Source organism: Acomys minous, assembly GCF_964271855.1.
Source record: "Acomys minous genome assembly, chromosome: 4".
Taxonomy (NCBI): Eukaryota; Metazoa; Chordata; class Mammalia; order Rodentia; family Muridae; genus Acomys; species Acomys minous.
In genome coordinates, this window is record NC_140486.1 from 66,822,876 (window position 1) to 66,839,235 (window position 16,360).

The 16,360-nt window shown below is 43.1% G+C and overlaps 1 protein-coding gene across 1 annotated transcript in view; it reads left to right on the forward strand.

The window, feature by feature from the left end:
• Nucleotides 1–16,360, forward strand: part of CDH2 (cadherin 2) — a 222,140-nt gene that overhangs the window by 31,090 nt on the left and 174,690 nt on the right. The window contains exon 2 of the mRNA XM_084779631.1: nucleotides 3,810–3,921. Coding sequence (XP_084635757.1) covers nucleotides 3,810–3,921 — 112 coding nt within the window. The remainder of the gene's footprint in view (nucleotides 1–3,809; nucleotides 3,922–16,360) is intronic.

Genomic DNA, 16,360 nt, shown 5'->3' on the forward strand with positions numbered 1-16,360 from the left:
CAGCATCCCCCTTCAAACTGTGAAATCCTAACATATGAGACACTGTTGACTGTTCAGTGGGACAAAAGCGCTCCTTGTCAAGCAACACTAATGCAGACCATTCCAAACTCTAGTATGAGTTACTGTAGACACTTCCACACCCAAAAGCTGCTCCTTTGAATGCAGGAGGCTTCAGGAATAGACTCACCTTGCCTCGGTAGTCCCTGCCTGGCAATATGTTAGTCCCCGCAAGTCTCAGACCTTGTACCGGCCCAGTCTGAGCTCGGAAAATGTAGTTAAACAGGGAATTTACTACCCAGTACTTGAAATAAAGTAATGACAAGATCTCTCCAGTAGAGATTATACTTACTTGAGTGCTACCTGTTTTTTTAACATATAGATTTTGTTAGTTTGAAAGGGGCAATGATATCACACATAGATACACACACACACACACACACACACACACACACACACACGTGTTGCATTTAGACTCTAGAGGACCTCTCTACCACCTCTTGTATATTGTAGGGATGCAAAATCTGTCAGTTAAACATCCTATGGCCTATATCTGAGGTAGGAAATAGGAAGTGGGATACTCAGCTAGCAGAAGGGATTCTGGGATACAGCCAGGCATGTGAGATTCAGCCAGCAAGCTGTGAAGAGGACAGAAGTATGACACCTGAGCCCAGGTAACCAGCCATGGGAAAAATATAGATTAGTATATGGGTTATTTTAAATCAGACAGGAACCTAGCTATATGACCTAGGTATTTGTAAACAGTATTTTGAGTTTCATGAGTCATTATTTCCAGGAAGCTATCTGGGGGGGGGTAGGGGAGGGGGGGGAAGAAAAACACCACACCTTACTGCAACACACACACACACACACACACACACACACACACACACACACACATGAAACAGGGACTTATATAGCCTAGGCTGGCCTCAAAGCTATGTAGTTAAAGGTGACCTTTGACTCCTGATCCTCTTGCCTCTACCTCCCAAGTGCTGAGATCCCAGTCAGGTATCACCATGTCTAAATTGAAGTAGGTGTAATAACAGAAAATTTAACATGGATTAGTCACAGCTTGCCTTCTGTGGATCCATTTTTGTCTTAGGGAAGAATAATTAAGTAGTTGTTTGAAGTGGACATAAAAACCTCAAGGTACTACGGGGCTCCCGTGAGTGTTTATTTTGAGCAGGAAGGGCTTGTGAGGCACGCACTTTCGGCCTGTTGTTTTGTCATTCCCATGGCCGGGCAGGCAGGTACCCTTACATTGCAGAAGAAGGTGCATGTGAAGACTAGGGCCAAGGAAACATAGTGAGAGTCTAACCTATCAGAGGGTAACAGCCACCTTATTTCTAACAGCCTTGAAGTAGCCTTGGGATCTCGTTCCTGTAAGTTTGGCTCAGGGTATTATTGGTGCCAGATGTTCTGCGTAGCTGCACACACGATTCTTAGACTGGAAGCAAAGCCAGCAGCCATTTGTCCAATGTCTTCGGACTTCACTGATCATGCAGACATTCTCCATGCAGGACACACACTAATACCCTCGCCCTCGCCCATACCCTCTCTCAGTATCCAGCCTGAAATGGGAACTGCTCTTACCTGTGAGTCTTTCACAGTTTGCTTTTCCCTGGCCGCCCTCCCAGCTCTGCACTGACCCACATCTCTTGGCTCCCCATGGCTTTAAATTTGTGGTAGGGGCAAAGAGGCCAATCCATAACATGGCAGTGGGACACGGGGTTGTGGTATATCTATCCTCTTAATTTGTCAGACTGTTCTCTTCCTTTGTTTTGATGAGCTAAAAGCTAAACTTTCCTTTTCCTAAGTGTCTTCCTGTGTCAGAGTGCATGTAAGGAGGAGCTACAGGAGTCTAGTACCGTAACACCTTCCTATGTCTCCAGCTCCACTGGTATGCAAGGCCTCTCCTCACTTGGCTCAGAATTAGGGATCTTCCACTGTGAATTTCAAAACATGTCGACGTACTGGGAACAGTTCAGTGTGGACCCACATACCTGTACCAGTCTTCACGTCTTACTTTGCTGCTTCACCTGCCTTTCAGAAGAAATTAGTTACTCCGGATGAATTTGAAGCCATCTGTAGAAAAATCTTTTTAGTTGCACGTCACAGCCCTCCCTTCTCCAGCATGGCTGCTATCACTGCCCTGTCCGTTTAAAAACTCTTTTCTATTTGTGTGTGTGCATAGCATTGACTATCTTTGTGATTAAATTCTGTTTTAATGGCATCACCAGTCACATCATTTATTTGTTTATTTTTAAGAGCGACGCATCCTGCCATGTGCTTAGCCTTCAGTTTTAATCTGGAATGCCACACAACTATCTTTTTTTATCTTTTACTTGAGCAAAATAACGCTCACCCTGAGCTTGACCATATAACTAAGTTTCTCTTTCCCCACTGAGTATAGAACTTTAAGGTCCTAACTCTTTTTGCTCATTGTGTTGTTGTCCTCTTGGCAAGTTGCCTGCATGGAGACTGCGGTTTTAATGTTGCTGGATATTTCTCTTATTGAGTGTGGGGATAATGGATTGGTACAGTTTCCTGTTGGTGGACATGTAGGTGCTCTATAGAACCTGAAACAGCCATATTTCAGTGAGCGTTTTTATCTTCTAGGCCACCCAGATGAGAGCTTTTTAGGGAATGTACCACAGTGTGGGGGGTAAGTCATAGTTATTTTCCACAGACTTTGCCAAATTGTACCCCAGGTTGTACGCTCACTCTTAGGTAAAGAGCTTAGCTCCTCTGTATCCCTGACTTTATATAGTTGCTTCTCACATATAACTGACTTGAAGCCTGTCATGGATTTGATAGGTCCTGAATTGGCTTGCTTTTTGTCTATATGATAAAAATACCCGAGAAAAGCCACTGGGTGGATGCAATGTGATTTAGGCTCTGGGTTTCCTATGGGTCTGTCCATGGCCACTGGTCCTCCTGCATCTGGACAGAGTCCCATGTGGGTGTCATCTGTGGCTGAAGCTGAGGTTCACAGCAGAAAGGAAGCAAACAGGAGGGAAAAGCTGTGTTTGCTGTCTGTCCCTTCTGTCCCCTTTCACTCTTTGAGGGACTATTGCGCATGGAATGGTCCAGCCCGCACTCAGCATCGTGAGTCTTCCCACCTAGTTGATCCTTTCTGTGAATGTCCTCACAGATTCATCTGAAAGTGTGCCGCAACCGTCTCTGAGTTGACTACATAAAGTATAAAAAGGAATCTAAATTGATTTTTTTTTATACTTTTAATATAACCTTATCCTTTGAGTTAAAGTCTATATACTTGATACTCTTTGGTTTGACTTAGCAGCTATTATTTATCTTGTAGTAAGTTTATCAAAATTTCGTTTTCCATCAACAAAACATGTGGAAGCAAACTTCACGAAGAATAAGATGGAAGTATAAAGCTGTCTATATGCTTGCTTGAATGTTACTCTTTTCCCCAGGAGCCTCCTAGTTACTATGGGTGATGTCTGGGCCCCAGGGACTATTTGGCTGACTCCTAGCTCCACTCCCACTTGGTCTTCTTCATTCACAATGCTCATTTTAATGGAAATGGTCACTCCTTAGAGAAACCTGGAATGCGTATTATGTGGATTTTACAGGACTAGACAAGTAGGATTTGTTCCTTCAACTCCAATTATCAAGAAGATTAACCCTTTGCCCTTTACATTCTAATTGTAACCCTTCAGAAACAGAGGTTATTTGTCTAAGATAGTTAAAAAAAAAAAAAGGAGGGGGGCTGGATGCCAAGTGGACTGTTTCTTAGTTGAAGGAGGCAGCAGTCATCGCGACATTTTTCTCTTGTGTTGCAGGCGTCTGTGGCGGCTTCTGGTGAAATTGCATTATGCAAGACTGGATTTCCTGAAGATGTTTACAGTGCAGTCTTACCAAAGGATGTGCACGAAGGACAGCCTCTTCTCAATGGTAGGATCTTAAAAGACACACTTGTCTGTCCAGTGAGCCTCCGCGTCTCACAGTGTCTCTGAGTCATCTCTGTGGCACAGGCAGTGTGAGGTTTTCACAGTCCCCGAGATGAGACAGACCACAGGGACTTTATTGAGGACCGCAGAGAGGTTCATGTATTTTCTATATGCATTGTGGACGGCTCCTGGCCTTGTGGAATTTTCACATTCCTTCCTTGTTCAACTTATACAAGAAACTTCATCAACTGCTTTTTTCTGGTGTTCATGCACACATTTTCTGTAGTCTGAAGAACGACACTCACCAGAAATCTGATTCCAAATCAAAAAATTATTTCTTTGAATTTAGAAAAAGGATCTTACAAATATTAACTTGGGTTAAAACATGCTCAGTTCTATTGTTTGGCTACAATACAGTGAAATCATTCAACAAGGCGAGTCTCAGATGGGATCGTGAAATCTGTGCTCTTACTATAATATGGTTTATAGAAAATACTAGAAAGCCTGTCTCCATGCATCATATGTGTATCTGAAATACAGATGTGTTTTTCATGCAAATTTGATCAAGTTCACTATGGTGACTGTATAAGAACTCTTGCCAACAAGGTGAGGTCAAAATCAGAACTAAACCCCCCCCCCCCCCGCCCCGAAACTCTAAAGCCCCTCTCTTTTATCCGGTGGGAAACAAATATAAGTTTGGTCCATGGCATTGCAGTGTTGTCAGGAGCACATTTATCATCACAGGAAACGCTACTGAAATATGAAAGCAAGTCACATTTAAACTTTACTTGCCAGCAAATCTTGCACATCTCTAAGGCTGTCTCAGAGAGCTGTGTTTAGAAAATCTGTTAACCTCAGCTAATTAGTTTGCACAGAGCTCTACCACATAGCCTTAATTGAAGTGTCTCCATAGCACCGACAAACCTTAGTGCTCCGATACCTAGGCATCCTGGAGGCAGAGGACTTTGAAATGTAAATGGGCTCTTAGCTAGGGAAGTTCTTCAGTGCAACTTAAATTTTATTTTAATTTCTATTTAAATTATGATTTCCTCCCACCTATGTGGTCTTTCTGAGGTTGATTTTTTAATTTTCCCCAAAGCACCCTCGTGCCCCTGCCTCACTACATGCTCTTTTAATGAGTGCATGTCAGAGTTGGTCTGTCTCAGTGCTGACTCTCCTCAGTCTTATCAATTGGCCTGATGGTGATTTAATTCAAATCGCAGTGTGTCAACATTATCTCAAAGAGAATCTTGAAGTCCTGCAGACTTTCTATGTTCTTTGAATCTGCAAATTACTAAGTATTATCCTGGAAGCGGTGTTGTGGAAAAGTACTCCACAAGTGTGCAAACTACACTGACATGATTCTAAGAAATAATTCCGCTGTGCAAAAGGACATTTTAGGGAAATAGGTTACAACTTTTCATTGTGTTTTCGTGACTTCCCTTTTAGTGAGTAATGTCTTTTTAAAAGGGCCTTTAATTTGATTATTACTAATAAACACATAGTCTGTCACCAGAAACCATTGGCTTAGGATTAATTTGTTGGGCATTTTGAATAGTTTAAAAAGTGATAGCTCATTTCCTAGTTATTTGATAATGCCGATAAGGCAAGAAATAAGACTTAGCTCTTTGCTCATATCGTTTTAATATAACCTCGACGCTTGTGATTTCTGTTGACATTGCAATTATAAAAGATTCAAAATATTTTTGGATTTTGTGCTCCAGCCATCTATGTTGAGACAAAAATATATGAGACTGTGCTGTCTTCCTCGGGCTATACCGTTCCTAACCAGGGAACTAAGCTGTATCCTTCTTAGAAGACATAAAGGACACATTGGCCGTCTGACAGCTCAGGACACACTGTTTAAAAGTGGCCGCTAGTGAGAATACATGGCCGTGCAAAAGGAGGAAAAGCCAGCCCTCATTCTGAGGAGCTTAGTCTTGTCCTGCTACGAGTCACCAGTTAAAAGTTCCTATCAGAGACCAGATTTAAAGGCTTGCAAGCTCCTCTCTTATATGGTTTTGGAGGCCTTAGTAGGCTGATAATCCAAAGCTGTGCCACTCACGGAAGCTGAGTGCCATAATTACATCCATTTACACACTATACTGCCAAGCCCGTGAGGCTGACTGGCACTGCTGTCTGCTAGTGGCCTTAGGGTTTAAGGAAACAAAGTCCTCACACTTTTCCAAGCCACTGACTGCTTGGGGTGTCCTACACTGTGAAGGTCAATGGTAGAGTTGGCATTGTTGACATTCACCATGTTTTTCCTTTTGTCATCTCCGCTTTGTTGCAAAACATTCCTTTTTCAATCCTGTAGCATATGTGCGTCTTTTGATGTTAGTATCAGCTTTCCATTCCTAGCCAGTCATTTTTCATTCTGGATTTTCAAGCGTTGATAAAAGTAAAACATCATTCTTGCTTGTTTTTTTAATTTTTGGTTTCACATTGATGACGTTTTAAAAGAAGACAGTGGCTCACCCACGGCATGCTAGGGTAATACAGGGTCTACGTGCATACAAAGCCTTGTGATAGAATTGAAAAGTTTGGTGTTGAGGACCAACTGGGCTGCTGGTCAGTTTTTAACAGTTGAGTTGTAGGTGCTTGAGAGCATACTAAGCTCTGGGTCCAGAGGGGAAATGACATTGGGAAAGCCACAGGGAAGCGTGACACCATATAGCAGGGACAGTCAGTGCTGAGAACAGCCCATCCCTAACTTCCCTTTCATTTCACGAGACAACAAATCTCAAGAATCAGTCAGGCCCTCTGTTATCTCCTGCAGTATTCATCGGTCTCCATTTTCATAAAACCATAAAGACAGTGTTGTGCCTTCTGCTCAGCTGTTGCCTCTTGTGTCGTATTGTGTGACTCCTGAAGACCGGCCATTGCTTTTTAAAGTGCCTATCTGGCCATCTTGTATAGGCCTCAGTTCTGGTTTGTTAGCTAAACCAGACTGTTCTTGGCTGTGTGTCTATTTCTGAACCTTCAGGTTGTTTGCAGTGTTGGTCTCTGATGGATAGCGCTGCTATGGAGGTTCTAGAGGTAGTTGGGACAGTGGCTACTGCAGTTTGTTCAGAGGAAAGTTTCTAGGTCAAAGGAATAGTGGAGTTTGATGGGTGGATATTAATGTTCTTTTTTAAGTTTGTGTGCTGTGTGGGTGTGTGCGCATGCAAGAGTGAGTGCATGAGTGTGCGTGCGTGTGTGCGTGCGTGCGTGCACTAGATGTGCTGTGTGTGGGGGCCAGAGGATACCTTCATGGTTCATTCCTTATCTTCGATCTTGCTTGCTCACTGCGCTTCTCCTGCCCCTGCTGTGTAAGTCAGCCTAGCTGAGCTCCAGATGCCCGGATTCTGCCTCCCCTCCCAGTCTCCCTGCTCAGGGATTACAGATGCTCCTACTATCTCTCTTTTCTGGGCATCCAAACTCAGGCAGGTCCTCACTGCAGCGCTTTGCCCACTGAGCTGTCTCCAGCCTTATAGAAATGCCCTTTGTACGATAAAATGGCTTTCCCAGCCCCCAAAGAGAAAAAGTATGTTACCTCATTTTAAAATCCTCATCTTCATGTAATTTTGTAATGTTTTCTAGATTTGTTCTTTCCTTTCTGGAGCAAAGCAGTTTCTAATCCTAGGAGATATATGTTTGCCTTCGTGAATTAGGATCAGATCTATCATGTTTAGGCAGTCATTTTTACCTTACATTTTCCCATTTCAGTTTCAAAGCACTTATTACCAACTCTCTCATTTTCCAGACAAGCAAATTAGAGCTCTGAGAGATTATAGGCTTGCCCATGATTACATAGCTCCTTGGACGGCTAGCTGCAGACCTGAATTAGAACTCAGGGTTTTTTTTCTTCCTAACCTAGTTCTGATGATGCTGATAATTAAAAAAAAGAAAAAAAAAGAAAAAAAAAAAAAGTCCACCATGGAGGTGAGGGAGACCAAGGGAACTAGTCCCTGTATCCAGGTGTCCTCTCCTGTCACAGTGATTTACATTTGCTGGGTAGATTTGGGACCGTCACATAAACAACATGTTTTCAAAATATACATACATACATATATGTGTGTATTTCAATATTTATGTGTGTTTCAATATTTATCTAAGACTTTTATTTATTTTCACTCAATCATTTATATATGTCTACTTACCAGAAGAAAAATATAGGCTTTGGAAGATAATCTTTAATTTAAACTCCACTAACCTAGGGGGAAAAAAACTGTGGAAGTACATCAGTTGAAAACAGAATAGTCCACAGTATCTGACGCAGCAACCAGCCTGACACTGTAGAGGTTTTCCTAGGATTTCCAGTGTGGTTGGCAAGAGGGCTGTTCTGTGTGTTTTGCATTGGTTGTGTGCATGCTGTTTCACCAAGTCAGCTCCTGCAGAGCTGCTTCACATAAATAGCAACTGGCAATTACCCCGAATATTCTCAGCAATCCATTCTGTTGCACAAGCTCTGGGCAGCCCGTGATGAGTATGTCCAACTTGATAGGATTTAGTTTAGCTTAGTTTGCTTGCTGATTGAGCCTGTTCTGCATTGACATGGCGCTGAAGGGTGGTAGCTGTAGACCATGGGACTGAAATAGTTTTTATTAGTTTGGTAGGACTATGGGCCTGAGACACTGTGGTTGGGGTGTGTGCATGTGACTGAGTGCGTGTGTGCGTGTGTGTGTGTGTGTGTGTGTGTGTGTGTGTGTGTGTGTGCGCGTGCGCGTGCGTGCGTGCGTGTGTATGTGTGTGTGTGTGCATGCATGCCTGTGGGTGTGTTCTTGCATGTTCTTGCGCAGGGGTAGGGGCATGTATGTGGGAGTGCATGTGTCTGAGAGTGGAGAGGCAGAGGCCATCCCTAGGTATTTGCCTCAGTTGCTCTCCACCTAGCTCACTGTGGCTTAGTGAACTGAGGCTCCCCGCCTGAGCTGACTGGCTGGCTAGCGCATCCTAGGGATCTCCCTCTGTACCTGCTGTTATCACGATTGTTTGCTCGTGGTCCAGCTTTTAACAAATGGTGTGGGGATTGAACTCGTACTTATGTGGCAAGCGCTTTTACTGACACAGCCATCCTCCCTCTACCTGCAACTTGCTGCACTGTTATTTTTTTTTAATGATATGAGTGCTTTTGTGTGAAATGCTTCGCCAAATTTTAAAGATATTTGTTCACGATACTCTGTTGTTGTTATTTTGGTAAATTTTGTTCTTATTTAATATGTAAAATGTTTAAAAATGTTTGAACTGTAGGTTTATAAAGTTCTTGTTGATAATGCCAAGCAGGCCTTTGCAGTTCACTGGCTTCTGCTGAATTGTGGGAAATGGCACACAACACAGGGCTTGTTCTCTGTCCTGTTGATAAGCGGCTATGTGTGTTCTTCACTGATCATTTCAAAATCTTCTCATGAGCAGTGTTTTTTTTTTTTTTTTTTTTTTTTTTTAGTGAAGGACCTTTTAAAAAATTTAAAACTATTCATTTTTTTACTTTCTGTTTTGTGTGTTTGCACCCCACTCCCTGGCACCATGTTTGTGTGTGTGTGTGGGGGGGGTTGACTTCCACCATGGACTGTGCTTGGAGGTCAGAGGACAACTTGCTGGAGTTTGGCTCTCCTTTCCTCCCTGATGAGGCAGAGCCTGTCTGGCCTCTGTTACTCTGTGTCTTCCAGATCAGCAGCTAGCCACCAACCTCTGCCTCATTGCCCCGTCTCCAGATCCTGAGGCTCTCATTTCTAGTGTCTTGACCTGCCAAGCTCTAGCTCACAGGCCCTGCTAAGTTTCTTTTCTTTAAAGCAAACAATTAACTATATAATGAATAAAAGAACTGAGGACCTTAGGCTTTTTTTTTAACAGTCATTTAGACATCATTTCCCATTTGCAAGTTTTTCTAACCCCTTGGATGTATTTTAGGCCCTGAAGACACATGTTCTGTCCAGGTGAACACTTCCTTCTTTTTTTTTTTTCTTCAACCAGGAGACATATGTTAAAGAGATCCAGATCAGGTATGGTTTGCCTGGCATGTGCAAACACTAAGAAGCAGGTTCCTGAATATTTTATAGATCTATCTTCATAAGCTCAAAGAAAACCTTTGTGTGTGTGTGTGTGTGTGTGTGTGTGTGTGTGTGTGTGTGTGTGTGTGTGTGTGTCCTTGTGGTCAGCATCTTCCAGGGACTATGGCAGAAATAAGTGCCATGACACAGATGCAGCAGGTACAGGAAATGGAGAATTTGTTCTTTGGCCGTGCAAAGCAGGGTGGTCAGGGCATCAGGAAACTAGGTTAAAAATTGATACTGTATTGGTCCAACCGCCCTTGAGGGAAGAATATTCACAAAAGTGAACAAACAGTACACGATAGGGCCCCGAGGACGAGTGCCTGGCTGACCAGAGTGGAGACAGGAAGAGGCTGAGGTGAACTGAGGTCAGTGTAGGAATGGGCCACTCTCTGTGAGGCTTTTAGACCAATTATAAGGCCTGTGGCTTTGACTAAGGTGCAGCTTGGAGGGCTTTCAGCAGCGAGAGGACATGGTCTGACTTCAAAACAGGATCGTACTGGCTGGGACACTGAGAAAGCACAGGAGGACAGGCCAAGAGGGAGGCTAGTGCAAGAGGGTGATGCAGACATGGAGGGTGGGCACAGGCCTTGGCTTTAGACTTCTACAAGAAACAGGTGACACAAAAGTCATATAACATGAACTCAACCATTTTCAAGTGGCTGGTGTGATACTGCTCCGTCTCTTCGCGGAGTGGTACAAACAGCAGCTCTTTCCACTTCCAGACATTTCTACCACATCGAAGTAAGAGGTTCTATCCAAAGAGCATTGTCCCTCCTTTCATCTACGTTCCAGCACAGAAACGGACTGCTGCTTGCTTATTTCACACAGCGTAAAACTCAGGGAATTCTTGGGAGCTCTTGTTGTGTGAGCAGAAGCTCATCCCTTCTTATAGGTAAGAGGTGTGCGGCCTGTGGACGCATCCACACCGACAGGGACACATACGGCATACGCCCCCCCCCACACCCCAAAAAATGTGTCATCGATTCTATTCATGATTCACCTGTTGATAGACGTTTGCAGCCTTTTCACTGATGGGCCACGGGGAATACTGCTGATGTGAGCGTGCATAGATAACACATTCTATTTGAGAACCTGGTTTTTTTTTTATTTAATTTTTTTTCAAATGTCTACTGGAGAATGAAATGAAAAGGTTTGTGTACTGTTCCCGTGTTTACGTCATTGCAGACCTATGAGATGCTTTCCACAATAGCAGTATTCCCCCGGGAATTCACAAGACTTCTTATAGCTCCACACACTCACTTCTGTGTGTGGATATACCTTGTTATTTCACACGCATTTTTATTGTGACCACCCTGTTGGGTATTAGGCTGCACCTCATTAGAGTTTTGATTTGCATTTTCCTGAAGACTAATGATGTTAGATATCTTTTTTGAATGTTTCATTTGTATGCAATTTTGGGCAAATACCAATTTGAGTCCTTGGGTCATTTTTAGAAATTTAGCTACTTGTCTTTATTCTTTTAGTCATATATCTGAGAAAGAACTATGAGAGAGACAGAGACAGAGAAAGGGAGACATCTTAGAAAACCAGGCTTTACTAGCTATGTGATTTTAGGCATCTATTTCTTGTCCCTCCAAAGGTTGCGACATCCAGGTTCAGAGTTTGCGCAGATGTGCTTTCTGGTGATGGTTTCCTTTCTCTTAAGAGGACTTCTTTGCACCATGTGGTGCCCGTGGCAGAGGCAGTCAGGGCACTCTCTATGGCTGTATTAGTCAGGGTTCTCTAGAAGAACACAACATATAGAACGAAACGCACACTTACATACACATATACACTTACATACACATACACACATACATACACATACACACATACATACACATACACACATACATATACACACTCACATACACACACTCACACACAACTTACATATGCACACATACATACACACTCACATATATGCACATACACACATTCACAGATACACATGCACACACACTCTCTCACATACACTTACATACTCATACATACATCCACGCTCACATACAGACACTCACATACATACAAACACATACAAATACACACACACACACACACACACACACACACAGAGAAGGGGTGGAGATTTATTAGAATGACTTGCAGGCTGTGTCCAGCTGATCTAACAATGACTGTCCAAAATGCTGAGTGTCTCAGTTGGTCTTCAGTAGATGCTGGAATCCCAGAGAAGTAGGTTCTAATGCCAGGGAAGGAGTGCGCTTGCTATCAAGAGCTACAGCAAGCAGGCAAGGAGAGCTTCCTTCTTCCATGTCCTTTATAAAGGCTGCCAGCCCACGGCATTGTGCATTAAAAAGTAGCTCTTCCCCCTTCAAAGATATGGGTTAGAACTGGGTCTTTGTATTTCAAGTGATTTAATTAAGAAAAAAAAGAAATCCCTCACCTGTGCACCTAGCCTTTTGGGTTTAGTTAATTCCAGATGTAGTCAAGTTGATAACCAGGAATCATTATCACAGGGCCTTTTTATGAAAGCACTGATCAACATCATACTGGCAGAGCCCTTGTGACCTCATCACACCCGCAAAGCCTGCCTCTGGACACTACCATACTGGCTGGGAGGATTTCAGCGTGTGAACTTTGAGGTGGGGGAGGGGCACAGACATAGCGACTACAGTGGTGGTCTTCTTGCTTTTTGGAACGTACCCTTTGTTAGAAATAGCAACCGTGTGTGTGTGTGTGTGTGTGTGTGTGTGTGTGTGTGTGTGTGTGTGTATGAGAAGTAGTGTGTTACCACTGAGTTACATCATCTCCAGCTCTCACAGGGTCTTGCTATAAAGGTACAGCCACACTTGTTCTTTTCATGAAAGCTAACCTGGCCTGGAACTGGTGATGCTTGGGCCTCTGATTATAGGTATGTACCACCCTGGATGATTACGTTTATAGTTTTGATGTAGGTCAGCTTACCTTTTTTTTTGGTCTTTTCTTCTGTTCCTCTTACATTTCGTGCTTTAGCTGAGGATTCAATGAAGAATCAAAGGTCAGGAAGACTTGCCCTTGTTCGTCTAAGGGTCCTGTGGCTTAAAACCCTTTAATATTCAACAAATGCTCTTTTTTGTCTATTTCTTTCTGTGTGCCATTTTTTGTTTGCTTTTGAATACAGGGCTGACAAGATGTGTTCATATACAAATGTCTGTTCACAGGAGAACTGATGAGCCTCCATGGGACTCTACAACGAAGCGTTCCTGGTATTTTTGATGAGAACTCGGAGATAATGCTGGGAATCTTGACTTGTCTGTATGCTTTATAGTCAGGTGGAGCAGGGATGTTCTATAAACGTTCAGTTTTCAATGGGAAGAGAGGGAATTATATGGAAGGTAGAGGAAGACATGGCTACATATGTAGGATTTTTAAAAAATACATATTTTTTATTATTATGTATACTGTGCTCTGCATGTACATCTGCAGGCCAGAAGAGAGCATCAGATCACATTATAGATTGTTGTGAATCACCATGTGGTTTCTGGGAATTGAACTCAGGACCTTTGGAAGAGCAGTCAGTGCACTTAACCTCTGAGCCAGCTCTCCAGCCCTGGGGGATCATTTTAAAATAGATACTTAAATGTTGTTATGATGAGAAAGGAGTCCAATGGGAAGGGAAAGGTCAGAGTACAGTAGACAGTACTCAGTTGCTCAGACAACATAGAGCTGACTTGAGAAATGAGATGAGGAGGAGCTCAGACACCTTACTGCCCACCAACACTGCATGTGTTTTACACACCTGCATTTGGACCCCCACCCCCACCCCCAGGCCTCCTGGCTCCTCAAACGGTGACAAGTCCATATTCCAGCCTTCAGGCTTATCCCAGCAGAAGGGTTCCTCTCCAGAAATGGCATCCTTAACAGATGGTTCTGAAAGAATACTACCCCGACTCTCCTGTCTTAAGTGGGGGAGGGGGAGATCATTCCCATCCGTCCGTCTGCTCCATCTTTGGAGCATTCGGTTAAGAACGCGATTTCTCAAGCAGTTTAACAGAACCATGTTTCTGATACTTTTACCCTATGTTCCATTGACACCAGATTTTATTAGTGTGGTGTCATTGCTTTTTTTAAAAATCATTTCCATTCTGAAAAGTGTTCTTGAACATTTGACACACAGTAGGCCTTTTTCAAGAAACCAGAGGATCATGATCGACAGAAAATTGAACTCCTTGTTGGAGGGACTTTTTTTTTTTTTTTCTTTTTCGAGACAGGGTTTCTCTGTGGAGCCTTGGCTGTCCTGGACTCACTTTGTAGACCAGGCTGGCCTCGAACTCACAGTGATCCACCTGCCTCTGCCTCCAGAGTGCTGGGCCACCACGCCTGGCCCTTGTTGGAGGGACTTGAATTCCAGATTCTCAGCGTCCTTGGGCATGATTGCCTGCACTCCTTCATTCTCCTCCCAGGTCCCTGGCTGAACATCACACAGTTTCTTCAGTGATGTTTCATTACTTTAGGTCACTCTCTTCTTTAAAAGAGAGGAACCTGAGGTTTACCTGCGACTGAACTTAATCCTTGTGCCCGGAAGCCCGTGGCCTAGGCATGCCCTCTTGCCTCTGATATGCGTTTGGCGGTTTGGCTCTTCTGGGAAGCCCCAGGTAGGGCCCAGGTAGGGCTGACATTACTTATGGCGGCATTATTTTGGTTCTGGCTAAAATTGAAATTAACTCAAGCCCTTCAGTGACTCTCAAGCAAGCAGCTTTCCATCTTGACTGGTAAAATCCATATTTCGTGCAAGTGCTGGCCTTGTAAATTGAGTCTTTTTAAATAATATCTAGAGACCCCATGACATGCGAGAAACTCATTCCTGGGAAAAGATGACAGTATTTATTTTATAAGAGACCATTTGAGTAGATAAAATAAAATAAATAAAATAAAATAAATGGTTTTTGGTGACATTAGTCAAATTGATGAAATTAACCCTTTCCTGTTCCCTCTTCATCTTCCCCCTCCGTCTCCAAATTATGAAATGATCAAGAAGAGGCGGATGGGTTTCAGCTTAAAGCGACTTCCTGACACTTGCTAAAACCGTACATCAGTTCTTGTCCCATGGTTCCATAAAATAAAATTTCTTAGTGTCCGGCAATGGAGGGAGTGTGTGCCTACAGCAGAAACATGAAGGCAGGCAGAGCAGTCAGGGTATCTTGGTTCCCATCGCTTCAGCCCCCTGTCGGAAAATTCTTTTTTACACACAGAAAATGACCTGCTTTTTTTTTTCTTAAAAGAATCATATTATCAAAGGAAATGTGGCTTTTAGATTTTATGTAGATGCATACAATAGTGTACGTACATATGACATGGAATTAGAAGCAAAATGTGTCATTCATAGCATCCTCTGTAATGTTTCCTTCTTTAGAGCGTATGGTTGCTTTGTGGATGCAGACATTTGTTATTTGTGTGTGTGTGTGTGGGGGGGGGCAGGGGAGCCCTAAAACGATGCATTCCCAGATGGGCTTACCATCAATGCAGTGTCCGTTCTCTATGTTGAATTGAGTGTGCAGTGGAAAGACTTGTGTTTATAGCCCCTGCATGCCCCTAACCCCGCTGTGTGGATGGTTTCTGTTAGAGTAAGGACCACCCCTTTAGCTAACCCACTCATCACAGTTTGGTTGTGTTATCTTTCCATTGATTTCTCCATGACTTTGCTTGTCCACCTGCTCATCTTCTGTACTTCAGTTTTTCTTTCTAATGTCTGTATTAAAGAACACAGGCAGTAAGTCTACCTCAGTTCCATTATTTTAGCTTTTTAAACTCAAGTACCATTGATGTTCAAATTTTAGAGTATTTGAGTTACTGCCTAAGCGTATGAAGGGCCAGTTGCCATGGCTCCGTGACAGACATGAGGTGCGAGGACCAGTTATCGTGTCTTCAGGTCCATGCTAAGGGTGGTGCTGATGAAGGTGCAGCGCCAACACTAACACAGTTGGCCTTCGTCTGCGTTTCAGCAACAGAAAAGCAGATGCTGTCCAATTAGGAGTGTTCCTTGTTCCGGCGTTAGAGCATGGTAGTTCATAAGTGTAATGGGAAGTGGGAAATGGTGGATGTTGTAGGCTATCCTCTCCTTGCTGTGCCTGTAGAAGCTACTCTTCTTCTTTGGGCAAATGGATTCTCTAAACGTTTGGGTTAAATGAATCTTATATGCACTCTTAATAAGTTTTGTTTATGTTAAGCATCTGAACACTTGAAATAAAAAGCGTAGGCAGTTCTGATGAAAACGCTAAGTTAAAAAAAAAAAAAAGACTTTTTTCACTTGCCTTGTGACAATTACAATAAAAGGAAGAAACCAATGGAAATGGCCATAAGTTTTATTTCACAGTTCGTCTTTTAAAAAAGAAGCTTTTCCTTTTATTTGCGCGTTAGTGTCTGAATGGATGTATGAGACAAGTGTGGGTGCCCACAGAGGCCTGGGAGAGTGTG